The sequence below is a fragment of the Bos javanicus genome, chromosome 19 (assembly GCF_032452875.1).
Source record: "Bos javanicus breed banteng chromosome 19, ARS-OSU_banteng_1.0, whole genome shotgun sequence".
Classification (NCBI taxonomy): Eukaryota; Metazoa; Chordata; class Mammalia; order Artiodactyla; family Bovidae; genus Bos; species Bos javanicus.
The window spans coordinates 6,527,373-6,547,583 of NC_083886.1; the positions used below are offsets into that span (position 1 = coordinate 6,527,373).

Sequence of the window (20,211 nt, forward strand, 5' to 3'; positions counted from 1 at the left end):
TGGCTGCAGTCACAATCTGCAGTGATTTTGGAGCCCAAGAAAATAAAGTCTCTCACTGTTTCCGTTGTTTCCCCAGCTATTTGCCATTAAGTGATGGGACCAGATGCCATGATTTTTGTGTTTTGAATATTGAGTTTTAAGCCAGCTTTTCCACTCTCCTCTTTCACTTTCATCAAGGGGCTCTTTAATTCCTCTTTGTTTCTGCCATAAGGGTGGTGTCATCTGCATATCTGAGGTTATTGATATTTCTCCTGGCAATCTTGACTCCAGCTTGTGCTTCATCCATCACAGCATTTCACATGATGTACTCTGCATATAAGTTAAATAAGCAGGGTGACAGTATACAGCCTTGACGTACTCTTTCCCAATTTGGAACCAATCCATTGTTCCAAGTCCCATTCTAACTGTTGCTTCTTGACCTGCATACAGATTTCTCAGGAGGCAGGTAAGGTGTTCTGGTATTCCCATCTCTTGAAGAATTTTCCACAGTTTGTTGTGATCCACACAATCAAAGGCTTTGGTATAGTCAATAAAGCAGAAGTAGATGTTTTTCTGGAACTCTCTTGCTTTTTCTATGATCCAGTGTATGTTGGCAATTTGATCCCTGGTTCCTGTGCCTTTTCTAAATCCAGCTTAAACATCTGGAAGTTCTTGGTTCATGTACTGTTGAAGCCTCACTTGGAGAATTTTGAGCGTTTCTTATCTAGTGTGTGAAATAAGTACAATTGTGCAGTGTTTTGAACATCCTTTGGTATTTACTTTCTTTGGGATTGGAATGAAAACTTTTCCAGTCCTGTGGCCACTGCTGAGTTTTCCAAATTTGCTGGCATATTGGGTGCATCAAGTTTTAGGACTTACACAGCATCATCTTTTAGGACTTGAAATAGCTTAGCTGGAATTCCATCACCTCCACTAGCTTTGTTTGTAGTGATGCTTCCTAAAGCGCACCTGACTTCGCACTCCAGGATGTCTGACTCTAGGTGAGTGATCACACCATCATGGTTATCTGGGTCTTAAAATATTTTTGTGTGTAGTTCTATGTATTCTTGCCACCTCTTCTTAATTTCTTCTACTTCTGTTAGGTCTGTACCGTTTTTGTCCTTTATTGTGCCCATCTTTGCATGAAATGTTCCCTTGGTATCTCTAATTTTCTTGAAGAGATCTCTAGTCTTTCCCATTCTATTGTTTTCCTCAATTTCTTTGCATTGATCACGGAGGAAGGCTTTCTTATCTCTCCTTGCTATTGTGGAACTCTGCATTCAGATGGATGTATCTTTCCTTTTCTCCTTTGCCTTTAGCTTCTCTTCTTTTCTCTGCTATTTGTAAGGCCTCCTTAGACAATTTTTCATTTCTTTTTCTTGGGGATGGTCTTAATCTCTGCCTCCTGTACAGTGTCATGAAGCTCCATCCATAGTTCTTCAGGCACTCTGTCTACCAGATGTAATCCATTGCACCTATTTCTCACTTCCACTGTGTAATGCTAAGGGATTTGATTTAGGTCATACCTGAAAGGTCTAGTGGTTTTCCCTACTTTCTTCATTTTAAGTCTGAATTTGGCAATAAGGAGTTCATGATCTGAGCCACAGTCAGCTCTCGGTCTTGTTTTTGCTAACTGTATAGAGCTTCTCCATCTTCGGCTGCAAAAAATACTATCATTCTGATTTTGGTGCTGACCATCTGATGATGTCCATGTGTAGAGTCATGTCTTATGTTGTTGGAAGAGGGTGTTTGCTATGACCAGTGTGTTCTCTTGGCAAAACTCTGTTAGCCTTTGCCCTGCTTCATTTTGTACTCTTAAGACCAAACTTGCCTGTTACTCCAGGTATCTCTTGACTTCTTTCTTTTGGGTTCCAGTCCCCTATCATGAAAAGGATATCTTTTTTTGGTGTTAGTTTTAGAAGGTCTTGTAGGTCTTCATAGAACCATTCAACTTCAGCTTCTTCAGCATTAGTGCTTAGGGCATAGACTTGGATTACTGTGATATTGAATTATTTGCCTTAGCAACAAACAGAGATCATTTCTGTCATTTTTGAGATTGCCCCCAAGTACTGCATTTTGGACTCTTGTTGACTATGAGGGCTACTCCATTTCTTCTAAGGGATTCTTGCCCACAGTAGTAGGTATAATGGTCATGGGAGTTAAATTCACCCACTCCAGTCCATCTTAGTTCACTGATTCCTAAACTGTCAATGTTCACTCTTGCCGTCTCCTGTTTGACCACTTCCAATTTACCTTGATTCATGGACCTGACATTCCAGGTTCCTATGCAGTATTGCTCTTTACAGCATCAGACTTTACTTCCAACACGAGTGACATCCACAACTGGGAGTTGTTTTCACCTTTACTCCGGCTCTTCATTCTCTCTGGAGTTATTTCTCCACTCTTCTCTAGTAGCATACTGGGCACCTACCGACCTGGGTTCAATCCTTTAACCACAAGGAACTGAATTCTGTTAATAATACCAAAGCCTTCCCGGTTAAGCCTCAGATGAGACTGTGGTCTCATCTCACTCAAAGCAGAGGACTCAGCTAAGCCTCACTCAGATTCCCAACCTGTATAAACTGTGAGATTAAAATTATATGTATTATTCTGAGCTGCCAAGTATGCAGTAGTCTGTTTAACAGCAATAGAAGATTAATATCATATGCTAGTGCCATTGCTTCTACCTTCCTAGCTGAGAGAATGACTGTCAAAGCAGCAATGCTGGAACTTTCTCCGGAATGAAAATATTTCCTTCGATTAAAGTAAGAGATACAAGTTACATTTGTAGAGTTTTCAATCACCTCATGGGGTGACTCTTTTCTGTCTCCCCTGTTTCTTTAACTCTTTTCTATCCAATCGAAGGAAGTTCGAGGGGAACTGAAGGATGCCCCTTTACAACTGTAATGAAGACAGGAGCCTCCAGAAGCACACAGCTGCTACATTAGACATGGTGTCGTGAATCTTCCCGAGAGAAACCGCTCTCCCTCCTCCCGGGGCGTCCTCTCATTCACATGTCACATTCCCAATACTGATCACAGTGCCTGACACATAGCTGATGCTCAGTGACTGATGACTGCTCCTTGTTAACTTACCTCACCTATAAATCCAGTGAGAAAGAAGAAAAGTCATTATCCCTCCTTACTGTGGTTCTTTTCCTTCCTAGATTTTTGGTAATGAAAAGGTGATCATGACACTCATTTATTTATGTACAGGAAAGTAAATGAGCACTGAGAGTCCAAAGATGAGTGAATTGCTCTTTGTTCATAAAAGAAATCTGTAAAGCCTAACATGAATACCAATAATTCTATAATTCTTTTTTCCTTCTCAGTCTGCATACTTGTGTTTAGTTTCTTTTTTTTATTGAGGTGTAATTGACATGTTTAATTTAATATGAGTCCTCTTCAGTGTTGATAAATGCCAAAAGCTTAATTGTCTGATTCCAAATGATACTGACATAATGGACTCATTTGTTATGTCTCCATTTTCTATCTTCACATCACATAAAAGTACAAGCCTTTTATAACCTGACAATAATTGGAATGCCTTTATCTTTTATTCACTTTATTGTCAGCTTCCCTCTTTGTAGACTTCTAGTGGAAACATAATTTTTACATTATTCATTCCTGTTCAGTACATTGAATGCCTGCTACATTGTACCTCATTACTAAGAATTTGTGAATCCTTTATACATACTCTCATTAATTAATTCTTAATTGCTTTGTTGGACATTACTGATGACAAATACTCCGAAGTTTTGGTTTCATTTGTGTAACATGTAAGTATAAAATGAACAAAATATATATACTTCATTGCTTTTACTGTCCATATCAGAAGCATGGTAATTTTTAATCTAAACTAAAGAAGTGAAAGTATTTCAACTCATAATGTTATTATTTATGAATTAGGAAATTACATATCTGTTAAATTGAAGCCTTTAAAAAAAAAAGATGAATTAATAAATGTTCAGGGGCATGTATATTGCCTACTGCTACTGCTAAGTCGCTTCAGTCGTGTCCGACTCTGTGCGACGCCATAGATGGCAGCCCACCAGGCTCCCCTATCCCTGGGATTCTCCAGGCAAGAACACTGGAGTGGGTTGCCATTTCCTTCTCCAATGCATGGAAGTGAAAAGTGAAAGTGAAGTCGCTCAGTCATGTCCGACTCTTCACGACCCCGTGGACTGCAGCCTACCAGGCTCCTCCGCCCATGGGATTTTCCAGGCAAGAGTACTGGAGTGGGGTGCCATTGCCTTCTCCGGTGTATTGCCTAAGAACATGGTTAATTTTTTTTAATTTAATGAGCAATATATTATTTTTCCTCTGCAGTCTGTTCTCTCCTGGTCTTTAATACATAAATCATGCCACATCACTCTCCAAGTCAGAACTCTCCAGTGACTTCCCATCACACTTAGAATAAGAGCCAAACACCTTACCATGGTTTATAAGACCCTTCATCTCTGGTCCCGACTAGCTGTCTACTACCCTTCTCCTGCTTATGTTACATGAGTCTCACTGATCTTTTTATAGTTCTTCAGACATGCCAAGCTCATTTCTACGCCAGTGCCTTTGCACTGGCTTTTCCAACTCCCGAGAATCCTTTCCATTTAGATCTTCACAAGACTTACTCCTTCATTTCGTTCAGGTCCATGCTCTCATGTCTTCTTTTGAAAGAGGCTTTTCCTGGCCACTCTACTAAAATGCTAGCCCCCATCATCACTACCAGTCACTCATAATCTGTCTGTACCCATGTTTTTTAGTAGCACTGCTTTGCCATCTGAAATTGTGTCTGCCCCTCAGCACATGCACTTCAGGAAGGTAGGGTCCTCTCTTGTGTTGTTCACCACTGTGGCCCCTGAATCTACTACAGCATTTATTCAGTGTGTGTTAAGTAAATAAATGAATAGAATCCTAGAGGTACCCTGTGTAGAATTAAACAGCAGTTGAAGAGAGAAACAAGAAAATAAAGTAAAAATAACATGAATTTTCACACCTGAATTATTGGAGTTTGGTAGAACCATTAAAAGTCACAAGGAACTCAGAAGGAAAGACAGATTGGGAAAGAAGTAAGACAAGTTTTGTATCAGACATTAGAAATGCTAGTAGGCATTGAGAGGGAGATGGGAAAACAGGTCACGATTGGAGATGCTATGTAAGGAATAATTGATTGTCTTCCTGATCGTTGAAGCCCTAAGGTTGCAGCCAAAGGATGTAACAGGAGAAGAAGGAAAAGCCCTTCTGTGACGAGCTCAGGAGAGGGTCCAGATGGGGGCAGTCAGGCAGGGCTTAAAGAAAGCTCCGGGAGAAGAGAGTTTCAAGAAGGGAGTGTTAAACAGTTCTAAATGCTGATAACAGGAGGGCAACATGTGAAAAATAGATTGGCTGTGATGGTAAGCATTTGTGACCTTTAAGAGAGAAGCTTCAGTAGATTGGTGAAGGCAGGAATACATTTTACACCAACACTGTCTTGAATGTCAGTTTAATCTTTCCTCTGTGATTCATAAGGCATTTCAGCATCTCTAAGGACCTCTTGGTCATTTTGTAAATATCAATTATGTAACTCTGTAGTTTAAAAGGTGTTGGATTAAGGGGAAAAGGTACAGGACATTGAAATGAATCTATACTGATCCTACAACATACGGTAGAAGTTACTTAGTTTAAACACATCCGCGCCTGCGCCCAGGTTTCTGTGCCTTTCTGGTGCGGGATGCAGCGTGCTCTGTGAGCTGTCAACAAAGTGTCGATGTAGCACGTGCGGTTTTTTACATTACAAAGTTCTAAGATCAAAGGGAAAATGTTAGTTAGGACAGCAATATTTTTATGTTATTGTCTGCTGACATAAAAATGTGTTGAACTTTTATTTTTGTTATTTTGAAAAGATCTGAAAAGAAGGAATAAGTAGGAGAAATTGCTCATAATCCACCACCAAGAGGCCATCATTGTTTACATTTTCACTTTCAGTCTTTTATTCAGCTTTTTAAAACTTCTAACACTTTTATGTTATTTCTTACATAATAGAAGGAGGAATATAGTAGCTAAAAGCAAGAGCTTGAGAATCAGATTACTTGGGTTCAAATCCCATCTCTGCCTCTTATCAGCAACATGATCTTGATGAGTTTCATAACCAGTCTGCACCTCAGTCTCTTCACCTATAAAGTACAGGAACAAATAATTCTTTTATAAGCCAATTTGTCCTGATACCTGGCATATAAAACAGAGTTGATCCCATACTCTTTCCACCTTTCTTTCCAAACTTACTTGTTGTATTTTCCCCCTCCACTGGCACTCATTGCAAGACTTTTCATCACTTTCTGATGTTTTGTACTTTTGTCCTTGGTTTTAAGGTGCAAATACTGTTTCCAAATAAAATCTAGGTTGGGAGCCACCTCTCCTAGATACTAAGCTAATATGAGAAACTGAGGAACCCAGTTGAGGATTATAGTTGTCTACAATGGCCTTAAAGTTGCACTGCACCCCCATGTTAAAGTCAAATATGGCCTGACTCTGCTCTAAAGAAAAAAGGACAGTAAACTAATGAAAGTATTTGATTGTCTGTATCAGAGTTATTATTCTGAAGCCATTTACCATACAGTGATAATCAAGTGCCTGGCTGGGCTGTTAAAGTAAGATGTCCCTTCGGGCACCACATCACAGTCATGTTATGTGCAGACTGTTGTGACAGCAGTGTTTCTAAGACTAGGTTAAATGTGGACTATTTAAGTAATAGAGACTTCAAGGGAAAACAGTTTTGTCTTTTGTTTACTTCAGGAAAGTATTTGAATTTATTTCAAGGTTATCTTTAAAGAAAGGGGAGGTTAAGAAAAATGGTCATGTTAGCCTTTTGATTAAAGTAATTGCTCAAATAGCATCAAGGCAGAAGAACACAGATATATTAGATGCAACAGCTCTCTCAGGACTTCATGACTGAAAACAAAACTAAGCCCCTAGTTCTCCCAGTCAAACTCAATGGGGCACTTGGGTGTGACAATTACAGTCATATTTCCCAGAACCAAACTTGATTTTGAGTGTTTTGGCGCCCTTTCAATTACTCTCCTGTTTAGGACTCAGAATAAAATAATTGAAGTATCTATAATATTCTTTCTTTGTGAGCAAGGTTTTTATCAACCTTACTCTTTTCTGAAAACATATTACTATGTTCTAGTAATGTAAGGTACATTTTTATCCAAAAGTGGATCTGTCTTTATTGATAAGGTTACTGACAAGGTTCTGTGAAATGCATTACTATGCTATGGGTTGTAAAGTTTTTATAAACAACAAAATGCTCTTGTTTTGTTGCTTGAGATGATGGTGAATTGACTAACTTAAGGAAACAGGCTGCTGCAGGTTTTTCTAAGTATCTTGCAGTAAATCAACCTTCAAAGACTTCCTTAGGAAACAGATTGGCGCTTTTTAAAAATATAAATGCAATATATTAAACATAGTTCTTAAATCATCTAGTTCTTTTTTCTAATCCAAAAATAAGAAAAATATATCAATTTGTAATATGACTTCCTAGAGATCTGAATAACAAAAAGCATCGACGTTCTTAATCCAACATAGCTGTCAATTTCCTAGTTCTCTTGTGTGTTTTGTTGTGTGTGTGTATGTTAGTCATTCAGTTGTGTTCAACTCTTTGTGACCTCATGGACTGTAGCCCACCAGGCTCCTCTGTCTGTGAGATTTCCCAGGCAAGAATACTGGAGTCAGTAGCCAACCATTCCCTTCTCCAGGGGAATCTTCCCAACCCAGGGATCGAACCCAGCTCTCTCGCATTGTAGGTGGATTCTTTACCAGCTAAGCCACAAGGGAAGCCCTTACTGAAACATACACATTTATAAACGTATTTTTTAAATGCTTAAAGGAGATTTGCTATTTCCCAAAGACCTGATAAATGTACTCAAAACATTACTTCGGAATGTTTGCATTTGAGAGTATAACTTAAATATTTTATTGTCAATGTATTTTGTGGTATTTTATTGTTTCCAAAGGCCATTGTGCCTAAATGGCAGCACAGAGGTTGTGTTTACCATAATATCACACTCAGAAAACCATGAATGCAAGCCAGTCTATTGGAATGCACAGGCCAGCAAGTATGCTCTTTTCTATTTAATCAACTTTTGTTTAAACATGGTTTACTTATTTGAGTGGAAGTTAACAAAACACTGAGCCTTTATGATCCTGTCGTAGCAGTGCTCTGTTATGTGACCTAGATTTCGAATCTCCGTAGTATTTCCTGTGTGAAACTAGTGTAGTCCCTCTCTGTGCCCCTACCACAATACTAAAATGTGAGTCAGCTATGTAGAGACACTATCTGTGGAAGGGTTCTTTTTCATCAAAACCTTTGTTAATAAAGAAAAAGTACATAGTGCTATTTATATTCCAGATGAGCTAATAAGTTAGGTATAATTAAGAATCTTCCTAGGAGGAAATTGCTTGGGAGATACTTAAAAATTCACTCCTTAAATTTTTTTTAAATAATGTTTTTTTATATACATAAAGGATTTTCTTATTTCTTAGTCTGGTGTAACCTTGAAATTCTTAGTAGGCAGAAACTGTGACCTTTATTTGTACTGAATATTTTTAATCTGTTCTCTTCAAAGAATTTTTCTTGTTATTGCAATGTACTATTATAATTTCATTTTTTTAAATGAGCATTTACACCCTGGAAACACCTGTTCAGTTCTGTCCTATGTGAAGTGACATTGGCAGATTTCAGCCATACTGTAGCCTTTCCTCTTGGCTCAGCCCTTAGTATAAAAAAGAGTAGTTGTGAAATAACAGCCATTGTGCTATAATATTACTGCTAGGAAACCAGATAAATTGATTGCACATGCATCACATGGTCAAGGCTTCCCAACACTCCGTTCTTGACTAAATAGCACAGCAGATTTTAAATATTATGCATATCAAAGAAGTATAGGTCTATCCGAATTGGCTGCACAATAAAATAGAATGATAGTTGCAGCTATATCTAAATAATATCAAACATCTGTATTACTAATGAAATACTGGCTTATCTAGGTATAGACATGTACATTTATGTGGGCAGAACGACCGAATGATTAGTTGAGTGGCTAGAGCTTGTGTTTGACTCTCACCATAGGCCCAGAGCGTCACTGAGCAGCATTCTCCTTCAGGCTCTGTTCTCTCCCTTAATCGCATCTCCATTTCTGTTCCTTCTTCCCCATCCTTTCCTTTCTTCAACAAATTCTGATTGAGAACCCACACTGTATGTTGAGTGGGGATGGGAGACATAGCCTTACTGGAACCATGTAGAGAGTAATTGGATAGTTTTTATTTTTTATTTATTTATTTTTATTTTATTTTATTTTTAAACTTTACAATATTGTATTAGTTTTGCCAAATATCGAAATGAATCTGCCACAGGTATACCCGCGTTCCCCATCCTGAACCCTCCTCCCTCCTCCCTACCCTACCCTCCCTCTGGGTCGTCCCAGTGCACCAGCCCCAAGCATCCAGTACCGTGCATCGAACCTGGACTGGCGACTTGTTTCATACATGATATTATACATGTTTCAATGCTATTCTCCCAAATCTCCCCACCCTCTCCCTCTCCCACAGAGTCCATAAGACTGATCTTATACATCGGTGTCTCTTTTGCAGTCTTGTACACAGGGTTATTGTTACCATCTTTCTAAATTCCATATATATGCGTTAGTATACTGTATTGGTGTTTTTCTTTCTGGCTTACTTCACTCTGTATAATAGGTTCCAGTTTCATCCATCTCATTAGAACTGATTCAATGTATTCTTTTTAATGGCTGAGTAATACTCCATTGTGTATATGTACCACAGCTTTCTTATCCATTCATCTGCTGATGGGCATCTAGGTTGCTTCCATGTCCTGGCTATTATAAACAGTGCTGCGATGAACATTGGGGTACACGTGTCTCTTTCCCTTCTGGTTTCCTCAGTGTGTATGCCCAGCAGTGGGATTGCTGGATCATAAGGCAGTTCTATTTCCAGTTTTTTAAGGAATCTCCACACTGTTCTCCATAGTGGCTGTACTAGTTTGCATTCCCACCAACAGTGTAAGAGAGTTCCCTTTTCTCCACACCCTCTCCAGCATTTATTGCTTGTAGACTTTTGGATCGCAGCCATTCTGACTGGCGTGAAATGGTACCTCATAGTGGTTTTGATTTGCATTTCTCTGATAATGAGTGATAGTTTTTAAAGTTTAATTATATGCTTACAAATTATGGTAAATGTCCTAAAGAATACGAACATAGTATCATTTATTTATTCAGCAAACATTTCTGAGGATCAATGATGTGTCAGGCGTTTTCTAGGAACGAATGAAACAAAATGATCCCTACCCTCATAGAAGAAACTGGGAGAGGAAAGAGTGGACTGTCTCTGTGGTAAGATTTAAGTAGAAACTTGAAAGACAACTAAGAGTCAACTGTCTTAACGACCCAAGGAGAGAGCATTCTAGGCTGAGGCAAAGAGCTGCCTACTCAAAGGAATGAAAGGAGACCAGGATAGGTTCATTTAGGGAGATGGGGACAGTTAAGGAGGGTCAGCTTTTGAAAAATAAAACTTAATTTTAGAAAAATTATATGTAATTTTCCTGTGAAGCATGTGGTGGAAATATTATTGGGAAATTGCTTATATTAGCCTAAGGTCAGAAGAAAGGCTGTCCTGGAGAAATAAATGTGAGAGTCACCAGCATGTATAGAATTTTAAAGCTATGAAAGTGGTAAGATCACCTGGGATGAGAATATAGTAGGGAAAAGAAGGGGATGCAAGACTGAACCCTAGGAATATTTACATGGCTACAGAGAAAGAAGAAACTGAACTAAAAAGGAATGATCTTTTAAAAATTTAGATGACATTTTTCATTTTCTAAATTTAGGTACAACACTATGTGTGTATAGTATTGTGGAAACCAGGAAAAACTGAAAGCTTTTAACAGCATATACTATTTTTTAACTTATTTTATATTGGGGTATAGCCAATTAACAACATTGTGATAGTTTCAGGTGAGCAGCGAACGGACTTACCCATATGCATACATAGATCCATTCTCCCCTAAATCCCCCTCCCATCCAGGCTGCCACATAGCATTGACCAGAGTTCCATGTGCTATACAATAGATCCTTGTTGGCTGTCCATTTTAAATATAGTAGTATGTACATGAAGAACTATGGACAGAGGTTTGTGACATTGTAGAGGAGGCAGGGATCAAGACCATCCCGAAGAAAAAGAAATGAAAAAAGGCAAAATGGTTATCTGAGTAGGCCTTACAAATAGCTGTGAAAAGAAGAGAAGCGAAAAGCAAAGGAGAAAAGGAAAGATATACCTATTTGAATGCAGAATTCCGAAGAACAGCAAGGAGAGATAAGAAAGCCTTCCTCAGTAATCAATGCAAAGAAATAGAGGAAAACAATAGAATGGGAAAGACTAGAGATCTCTTCAGGAAAATTAGAAATACCAAGAGAATATTTCATGCAAAGATGGGGACAATAAAGGACAGAAATGGTAGGGACCTAACAGAATCTGAAGATATTAAGAAGAGGTGGCAAGAATACACAGAAGAACTATACAAAAAGATCTTCACAACCCAGATAATCACAATGGTGTGATCACTCAGCTAGAGCCAGATATCCTGGAATGTGAAATCAAGTGGCCCTTAGGAAGCATCACTACGAACAAAGCTAGTGGAGGTGATGGAATTCCAGTTGAGCTATTTCAAGTCCTAAAAGTTGATGCTGTGAAAGTGCTGCACTCAATATGCCAGCAAATTTGGAAAACTCAGCAGTGGCCACAGGACTGGAAAAGGTCAGTTTTCATTCCAATCCAAAAGAAAGGCAATGCCAAAGAATGCTCAAACTACCACACAATTGCACTCATCTCACATGCTAGTAAAGTAATGCTCAAACTTCTCCAAGTCAGTTTCAACAGTACATGAACTGTGAACTTCCAGATGTTCAAGCTGGTTTTAGAAAAGGCACAGGAACCAGAGATCAAATTGCCAACATCTGCTGGATCATGGAAAAAGCAAGAGAGTTCCAGAAAAGCATCTGCTTCTACTTTATTGACTATGCCAAAGCCTTGACTGTGTGGATCACAATAAACTGTGGAAAATTCTTCAAGAAATGGGAGTACTGGACCACCTGACCTGCCTCCTGAGAAATCTGTATGCAGGTCAGGAAGCAACCATTAGAACTGGACATGGAACAGCAGACTGGTTCCAAATCGGGAAAGGAGGATGTCAAGGCTATATATTGTCACCCTACTTATTTAACTTCTATGCAGAGTACACCATGTGAAATGCTGGGCTGGATGAAGCACAAGCTGGAATCAAGATTGCCAGGATAAATACCAATAACCTCAGATTCACAGATAGCACCACCCTTATGGCAGAAAGCGAAGAAGAACTAAAGAGCCTCTTGATGAGAGTGAAAAAGTTGTCTTAAAACTCAACTTTCAGAAAACTAAGATCATGGCATCCGGTCCCATCACTTCATGGCAAATAGATGGGGAAACAGTGACAGACTTTATTTTTGGGGGCTCCACAATCGCTGCAGATGGTGATTGCAGCCATGAAATTAAACGACTCTTGTTCCTTGAAAGAAAAGCTATGACCAACCTAGACAGCATATTAAAAAGCAGAAACATTACTTTTCCAGCAAAGGTCTGTCTTGTCAAAGCTATTGTTTTTCCGGTAGTCATGTATGAATGTGAGAATTGGACTATAAAGAAAGCTGAGTGCCAAAGAATTGATGCTTTTGAACTGTGTTTTTGGAGAAGACTCTTGAGAGTCCCTTGGACAGCAAAGAGATCCAACCAGTCCATACTAAAGGAAATCAGTCCTGAATATTCATTGGAAGGACTGATGCTGAAGCTCCAATACTTTGGCCACCTGATGTGAAGAATTGCCTCATTTGTAAAGGCCCTAATGCTGGGAAAGATTGAAGGCGGAAGGAGAAGGGGAAGACAGAGAATGGGATGGTTAGATGGCGTCACTGACTCAATGGACATGAGTTTGAGTAAGCTCTGGGATTTAATGATGGACAGGGAAGCCTGGCATGCTGCAGTCCATGGAGTCACAGAGTCATTCACGACTGAGCGACTGAACTGAACTGTATGTATATGACCATCCCGAACTCCCTAACTATCCCTTCCCCTCCAGCCACTGTAAGTTCCTTGTCTTTGTCTATGAGTTTCTTTCTATTTGCAAGTTCATTTGTTTCATTTTTTTTTAGATTCCCCATATAAGGGATATCATATGATATTTTTTCTTGTCTATTTGACTTAGTATGACACTCTCATCCATGTTGCTACAAATGGCGTTATTTCATTCTTTTTAATGGCTGAGTAATATTTCATTTTATATGTTGTACCACTTCTTCTTTATCCGTTCCTCTGTCAATGAACATTTAGGTTGCTTCCAAAAAAGCATATACTTGAGGTAATTATCCTGGTAGATAAATTTTTAAAAATTATTCTCAGCAAATTGTAAAAAACTCCATAATCATTAATGTATATATTTTTCTGTTTTATGTATTTCTTTTACCTTATATAGTGTTGTGCTCAGTAGCTCAGTCATCTCTGACTCCGTGATCCCATGGACTGTAGCCTGCCAGGCTCCTCTGTCCATGGAATTTTCCAGGTAGAATACTGAAGTGGGTTGCCCCTTCCTACCATAGGGGACCTTCCCAAACCCGCATCTTTTGCATCTCCTGCATTGGCAGACAGATTCTTTACCACCAGCGCCACCTGGGAAACCCCATATTTTATAGTATATGATGTATAATACATGTATGTATATATCTTTTATATATCTATTACAGAACCACTTTATAGAATTGTAAGTATAAAGTTCTAAATATAGAAACAGTATATATTTTTAGATAGCAAGTATTTTATATATATATATATATATATATATATTTTTTTAGAACCACTTTCTCCAACGTAGAAACTATCTTAACCAATCTTAATAGGTCCCTCTCTAGTACTACCATGATCTTAAACTGCTACCAGTTAAAATGTATATCAGAGTTGATTGTTTCCAAAATGATTAATGCCAACTGTACTTGCCACTGTAAATTAATTGTAATTTTTGTAATTTGATGAAATGTGAATGTGGAAATAAAAAGTTGATTTTACAAAAACTAAGTTGAATCCTTTAGAGATTTGATAATGGTGAATTCATATTGTTATTGATTAGATGTAAGAAAGGCTTACCAGGTAGCTCAGTGGCATAAAGAATCTTTCTGCCAATGCAGGGGATGCAGGTTTGATCCCTGGGTCAGGAAGATCCCATGGAGGAGGAAATGGCAACCCACTCCAGTACTCTTGCCTGGAAAAGCCTATGGACAGAAAAACCTGGCAGGCTACAGTCCATGGGGTCGCAGAGAGTTGGCTACAACTTAGTGACTGAGCACACAGCACAGATGTAAGAGTCATTTGTAACAGACTGAAGGAAAATTATAAAAGTCTAGAAGGATTCTTTTGCTCTTCAGTTGTTTCATAACTGTTCTTAATTCTCAATCTACTTTAAAGAACCTGAAACTGGAAATGATAGCTGATGCATTTTGAGTGTGGTTTCTACAAGAAAAACAACACAGACCCCTATCAAAGGAGTGATCAATAAAGAAAAGACTAACCTAATAAAGATTGGCAATTGAATGTGTTATTTATATGTTTTTATTTAAAATAAAATATATAAATATAAAATAATATATCCACATATATATATATGATACTTTAACTAACCTATGGTTAGTCTTCTTCTGTAGCCAATACAAAGATAAACTTTAACTCAGCCTAAGTCCATTACCAAAATGCATTAACAAACTTATCATTGAATAAATGGAACCTTACAATAAAAGTTTACTCCTTTTCTTTCATGATTTTGCTATTTGGATATTTCAAACAAGGAAAATGACTCTTTGAATGTGTTGAATTTTCTAACCATATGTGTTTTTCTAAGCATATTGTGTTTTTACACTCAGCCTTTGTTTCTTTGCTATAATAATAATAAACAAAAATGAAAATATTAGTCACTCAGTTGTATCTTTATGACCCCATGGACTGTAGCCCACCAGGCTCCTCTGTCCATTGAATTCTCCAAGCAAGAATACTGGAGCCGTTCCTTCTCCAGGGGATCTGCCCAACCCAGGGGTCAAACGTGGGTCTCCCACATTGCAAGCAGATTCTTTACCATCTGAGCCATCAGGAAAGACCATATAATAATCATATTGGTAACTTTTCAGAATACAATTATGTATAAATTTAAATCAACATTGTTACCTCACTTTTATTCTCAAATATAACCTCAGTTAAGGTTAATAAAGTATACTTCTCAAGTAGAAAATGATATAAATTATAAAGGTTCAACTCTTGTTTTCTTAAATTCTCTTTACAGTTAGTTCCAAACCTTAATTAGAAGACACAAGGAATAATAATTTTTAATATTGCTACATGTTAAATATCAGTTCCTACTGTTCTATAAATTTAGCTGCAAGTCTTTAATTATCAGTAATAATAATTCCTTTATTGACTATGCCAAAGCCCTTGACTATGTGGATCACAATAAACTGTGGAAAATTCTGAAAGAGATGGGAATACCGGACCACCTGACCTGCCTCTTGAGAAACCTATATGCAGGTCAGGAAGCAACAGTTAGAACTGGACATGGAACAACAGACTGGTTCCAAATAGGAAAAGGAGTACGTCAAGGCTGTATATTGTCACCCTGCTTATTTAACTTCTATGCAGAGTACATCATGAGAAACGCTGGGCTGGAGGAAGCACAAGCTGGAATCCAGATTTCTGGGACAAATATCAATAACCTCAGATATGCAGATGACACCACCCTTATGACAGAAAGTGAAGAGGAACTCAGAAGCCTCTTGATGAAAGTGAAAGAGGAGAGTGAAAAAGTTGGCCTGAAGCTCAACATTCAGAAAACTAAGATCATGGCATCTGGTTCCATCACTTCATGGCAAATAGATGGGGACACAGTGGAAACAGTGTCAGACTTTATTTCTTTGGGCTCCAAAATCACTGCAGATGGTGATTGCAGCCATGAAACTAAAAGACGCTTACTCCTTGGAAGGAAAGTTATGACCAACCTAGATAGCATATTCAAAAGCAGAGACATTACTTTGCCAACAAAGGTTCGTCTAGTCAAGGCTATGGTTTTTCCTGTGGTCATGTATGGATGTGAGAGTTGGACTGTGAAGAAAGCTGAGCGCCGAAGAATTGATGCTACTGAACTGTGGTGCTGGAGAAGACTTTTGAGAGTCCCTTGGACTGCAAGGGGGTCCAACCAGTCCATCCTAAAGGAGATGGGTCCTGGGTGTTCTTTGGAGGGAATGATGCTAAAGCTGAAACTCCAGTACTTTGGCCACCTCATGCAGAGTTGACTCACTGGAAAAGACTCTGATGCTGGGAGGGATTGGGGGCAGGAGGAGAAGGGGACGACAGAGGGTGAGATGGCTGGATGGCATCACCAACTCGATGTACATGAGTCTGAGTGAACTCTGGGAGTTTGTGATGGACAGGGAGGCCTGGCGTGCTGCGATTCATGGGGTCGCAAAGAGTCGGACATGACTGAGTGACTGAACTGAACTGAACTGAATAATATTTTCAAATTAAAATTCCATATTTAATAGTCAAATTGTGAACAGTGTGGGATGCCAAGTGGTTAAACTGAGGAGGTAATAAAATAGAGTATAATAAAGGACAGTGATCCAGGGGGGGAAATAGAGATGAAGACTCCCAGAATTTATAAATTAGGTTTTACTTTGATAAATATTTATTGATTTAGTTGGCTGCATTGGGTCTTGGTTGCAACATGCGGGATCTTCATTGGGTCACACAGAATCTTTGCTTGCAGCACAAACTCTAGTTGTGGCAGGTGGGCTCCCGAGTACGTGGACTTCAGTATTTGCAATGTGTAGGCTTAGTTGCTACATGGCCTGTGGTATCTTAGTTCCTCAACCAGGAATCAAACCTGTGTCCCCTAAATTGCAATGCAGATTCTTAACGACTAGACCATCAGGCAAGTCTCCATAAATTATATCCTTAAAGTAGATTTGATTTATTGGGTTTTTAAATACTGTTTTTTGGTACATATGCACAGATGTCTAATAAGTACAATGTCTGTGATCCCTAGCTGTAAATAGTTAGACATCATTCTGTTAGTTTTGTGTTGCTGACCAAGTAGCTTCCTTCTAGAGATATGCACGGTGCTTTGAGACGTGAGTATTATATAGCATCAGAAGTTAAGTCTTTGGGCTATCAGATTGAAGCACAACAAGAAGACGAACTTGGGCTCAATTCTGAAGAAGATCTTTGGACAATCAGACCTATCCTGTGTTTCCCATCACTACAGAGCCTGGAGAAATCGTATAAAACTTGTAGATATATTAGATGAAAATGAAACTGCTGAAACCCCTCTGTATGTCTGCCACAGAACATGAGCATTTTGTGCAGTCAGCAAAGATCGAGGGGTTCCGGGGGGCTGAGATACGATCCTTGCTGTGTTTGCCCACCTGGATTTTGAGGTAGAGCACTACATATCCTAGAGGAAGAAGTGCCATTTTATGATTTTCACAAGGCCGCCAGCCTTCCAAGACCCACACCTGAGTTGCATCAACTCAGAGGAGGTGCTGTTTTCTAGCACTGGCACATTTCCAACCCATAATGGGACCTTTTTTTCCTTTGTTCTTTTTAATGTCACCATAGGCTAGAAGGGGCCTTGTTCTTATTCAGGTTAGTCTTGCCTTCCATTTCCTTCCCACCAACACTAAACGTCTGACTAAGCAGATGAAAGGAAATGAATTAAATATTCAACTCAGAAAGTAAATTTTTTGGAACCAAATATGTTTTAGTAGGACTCAGTCCCCTCAAGGAGCTAGCAGTATATGGAAGAAGGGGAACAAAATAACTATGCAAATTATCATAATGCTAAATATCTTCATATTAACTATTTTATGAATGGTATAAAGTGCCAGTAGCTCAAAAGAACAATGAGAGAAATTGTTTTAAAATCAGGCAAGCATTTACAAGGAATGAAACACTTAAGATTTGGCTCTGAGAAATTTTGAATGGCAGCAATGGAACCAAAAGGGTATTGTAGTGACTGGAAGATAAAAGAAAAACTGTCATAATTTAACAGCACTGAAAAACTTTGAGATACAAGGTTGAAACAGATATCTCATTATTTCTCTACTATAAGCAACACAGTCTTGAGAAAATATTGCAACATGACTTATTAACTATTTGCGCTGATACCCTAAGGTCCCCACGGGCTCGGGCACACTCAGTCTGACAGGCCTTGCTCTCTTACCTAACCTTAATCCACTCTCTTGTTTTTGTTTTGTCATCTGTGGCAGACTGATTGTCCTACCAGGTGTGTCACAGCAGAAACTGTAAAGCCAGGTACTTGCTTTCTGAACCTCCTGCTCCTCAGGGTAGCCCATTCCTGGCCAATGACATATGAACGAAAATCTGCTTAGGAACTTCCGTAAAGCTTTTGATTAACAAATAAGGACAGATGGAGCTCAGACCACTTTTTTTCCTTTCTTCCTGTCTTCAGTATAGATACGTCTATAGCTTTGGAGGCCCTGCACCTACAAGCTTGCACTGGGGTAGAAATGTAGAACCCAAGGCCTTGATGCTATTACTGGGCACACTCTAGGCTGCTTAACTCCCGCTTGTTTGCCCCTGTCGTTGGCTGGTCTGTCACTTTCAGCTGAAAGCGCTCCTACTAATGTGCACCTCTTTTCCTGAATCCCTTCAGGCAATCTTGCTTTTACAAATCTGAAGATAATCTTACTTCTTGGGATGTGCATACTCAACAAAATATTGTTGAACATTCCCCGTGTACCAAAGACTATACTGTGTACCGGAAAGTGATACAAAGATTTAAAACTCAAGGAACTCATGTTTGCCATGAAAGAATGATACGTGCTATGACAGAAACTAGTACCAACCACAGAAGTACCACAGAAGAGGGAGAAATGAATTCTGCCAAGGAAATTAGGGGAGGATGCACAGAGGAAGTACCCTTTAAGTTGGTTCCAGCTTGATGAGCAGAAGTTTACAAGGCAGAAAAGAAAGGAAAATGTTAGTAATTTTAGACAGAGTTAATAGCCTGTGCACATGCAGTGAGGAGTTGAAAGAGCATGACATGTATTGAGGAAAAGCAAAACATTGAGAGTGGTTGGAACATTTTGGCATTTTTTTTTTTTATGAAAGACTCTTTAAAAATGAAAATAGAATTAAACTCCATGAAGCTACTTGTATAATTAATAGAAGGTGGTTAATTTAAATTCTGTCTACTTTGAATGTATGAAAACATGAGCTGGTCAGAAATTTCTCTCTAGATTGTAAATTTACATATTTAGATGTATGTGTTGGTGTATGACTTTCTAAGGAAATTAAAATATTAAGATTAGGAGGAGATTGCCTAAAGTAGAAGCAACATTTAAACACTTTTGAAGTACTTGTTTTTGTTATAAATATTTAACATTTTTAGTTAAAGGTATTACAAACAATCATTAAAATACATCATTAAAGATCATTATGTCAAATCAAAGTGTAAATGAAAGTGGGAAAATAAATTTTCTTAATTAGAAAATCTCTTTGAAAGATTTCACTAGTTCCTCCTTTTTTCATTCAAATTTGAGAGTTTTTAATTCCTTAAGTTTGTTATCCATCTTCTTTTCTGTTATTAATTAAAACAGATACATAATTTTAGAAAGGTTTGCTGAAGCTCCAGTCCTAAAACCCCAGATTCCAACATAGTATTTGGCACGTCTCCAACCTAAGCACTTTTGTTATCAGGATCCCCAAATATAACAGCTTTTCTTTTTGTTCAGTAATTTAGTATAGTTAAATGAAGGGGAAAGAAATGCTTGGGGGCCTAAAGCTGGATATGTTGGTATAAAGCTAAGGGGAGATTTGCAGAATTGACATCTGATTTACTGGGTATGGTTGTCTATATCAGTCAAACCAAATCAATATATAGAAATAAAAATTGACTGTTTATAATTGCAGGTGTTTTTATACTGAATTATCAGAAGTTATCATCATCCCTGATCAAATGAGAGACAATTCTCATATTTCTTAGCTTCTTTTGATACTGATGATCCTTATTAAGTTCTGTTCGATTGAAAAATGCAAATAAGGAATATGTGTTCAGGCCTTACATTTTACATGACACCTGTTTACCTGCTGTTTTAGAAAGTAT

General features: G+C 38.4%; 1 protein-coding gene across 8 annotated transcripts in view; it reads left to right on the forward strand.

The window, feature by feature from the left end:
- Positions 1-20,211, forward strand: part of STXBP4 (syntaxin binding protein 4) — a 254,199-nt gene that overhangs the window by 167,805 nt on the left and 66,183 nt on the right. The window contains exon 17 of one of the 8 annotated variants that reach the window (XM_061389996.1): positions 2,845-16,781. The exons of the other annotated variants lie outside the window; for them this stretch is intronic. Coding sequence (XP_061245980.1) covers positions 2,845-2,846 — 2 coding nt within the window. The 3' untranslated portion in view covers positions 2,847-16,781. Of the gene's footprint in view, positions 1-2,844; positions 16,782-20,211 lie in introns of those variants that run through there. 8 annotated transcript variants of the gene reach the window in all.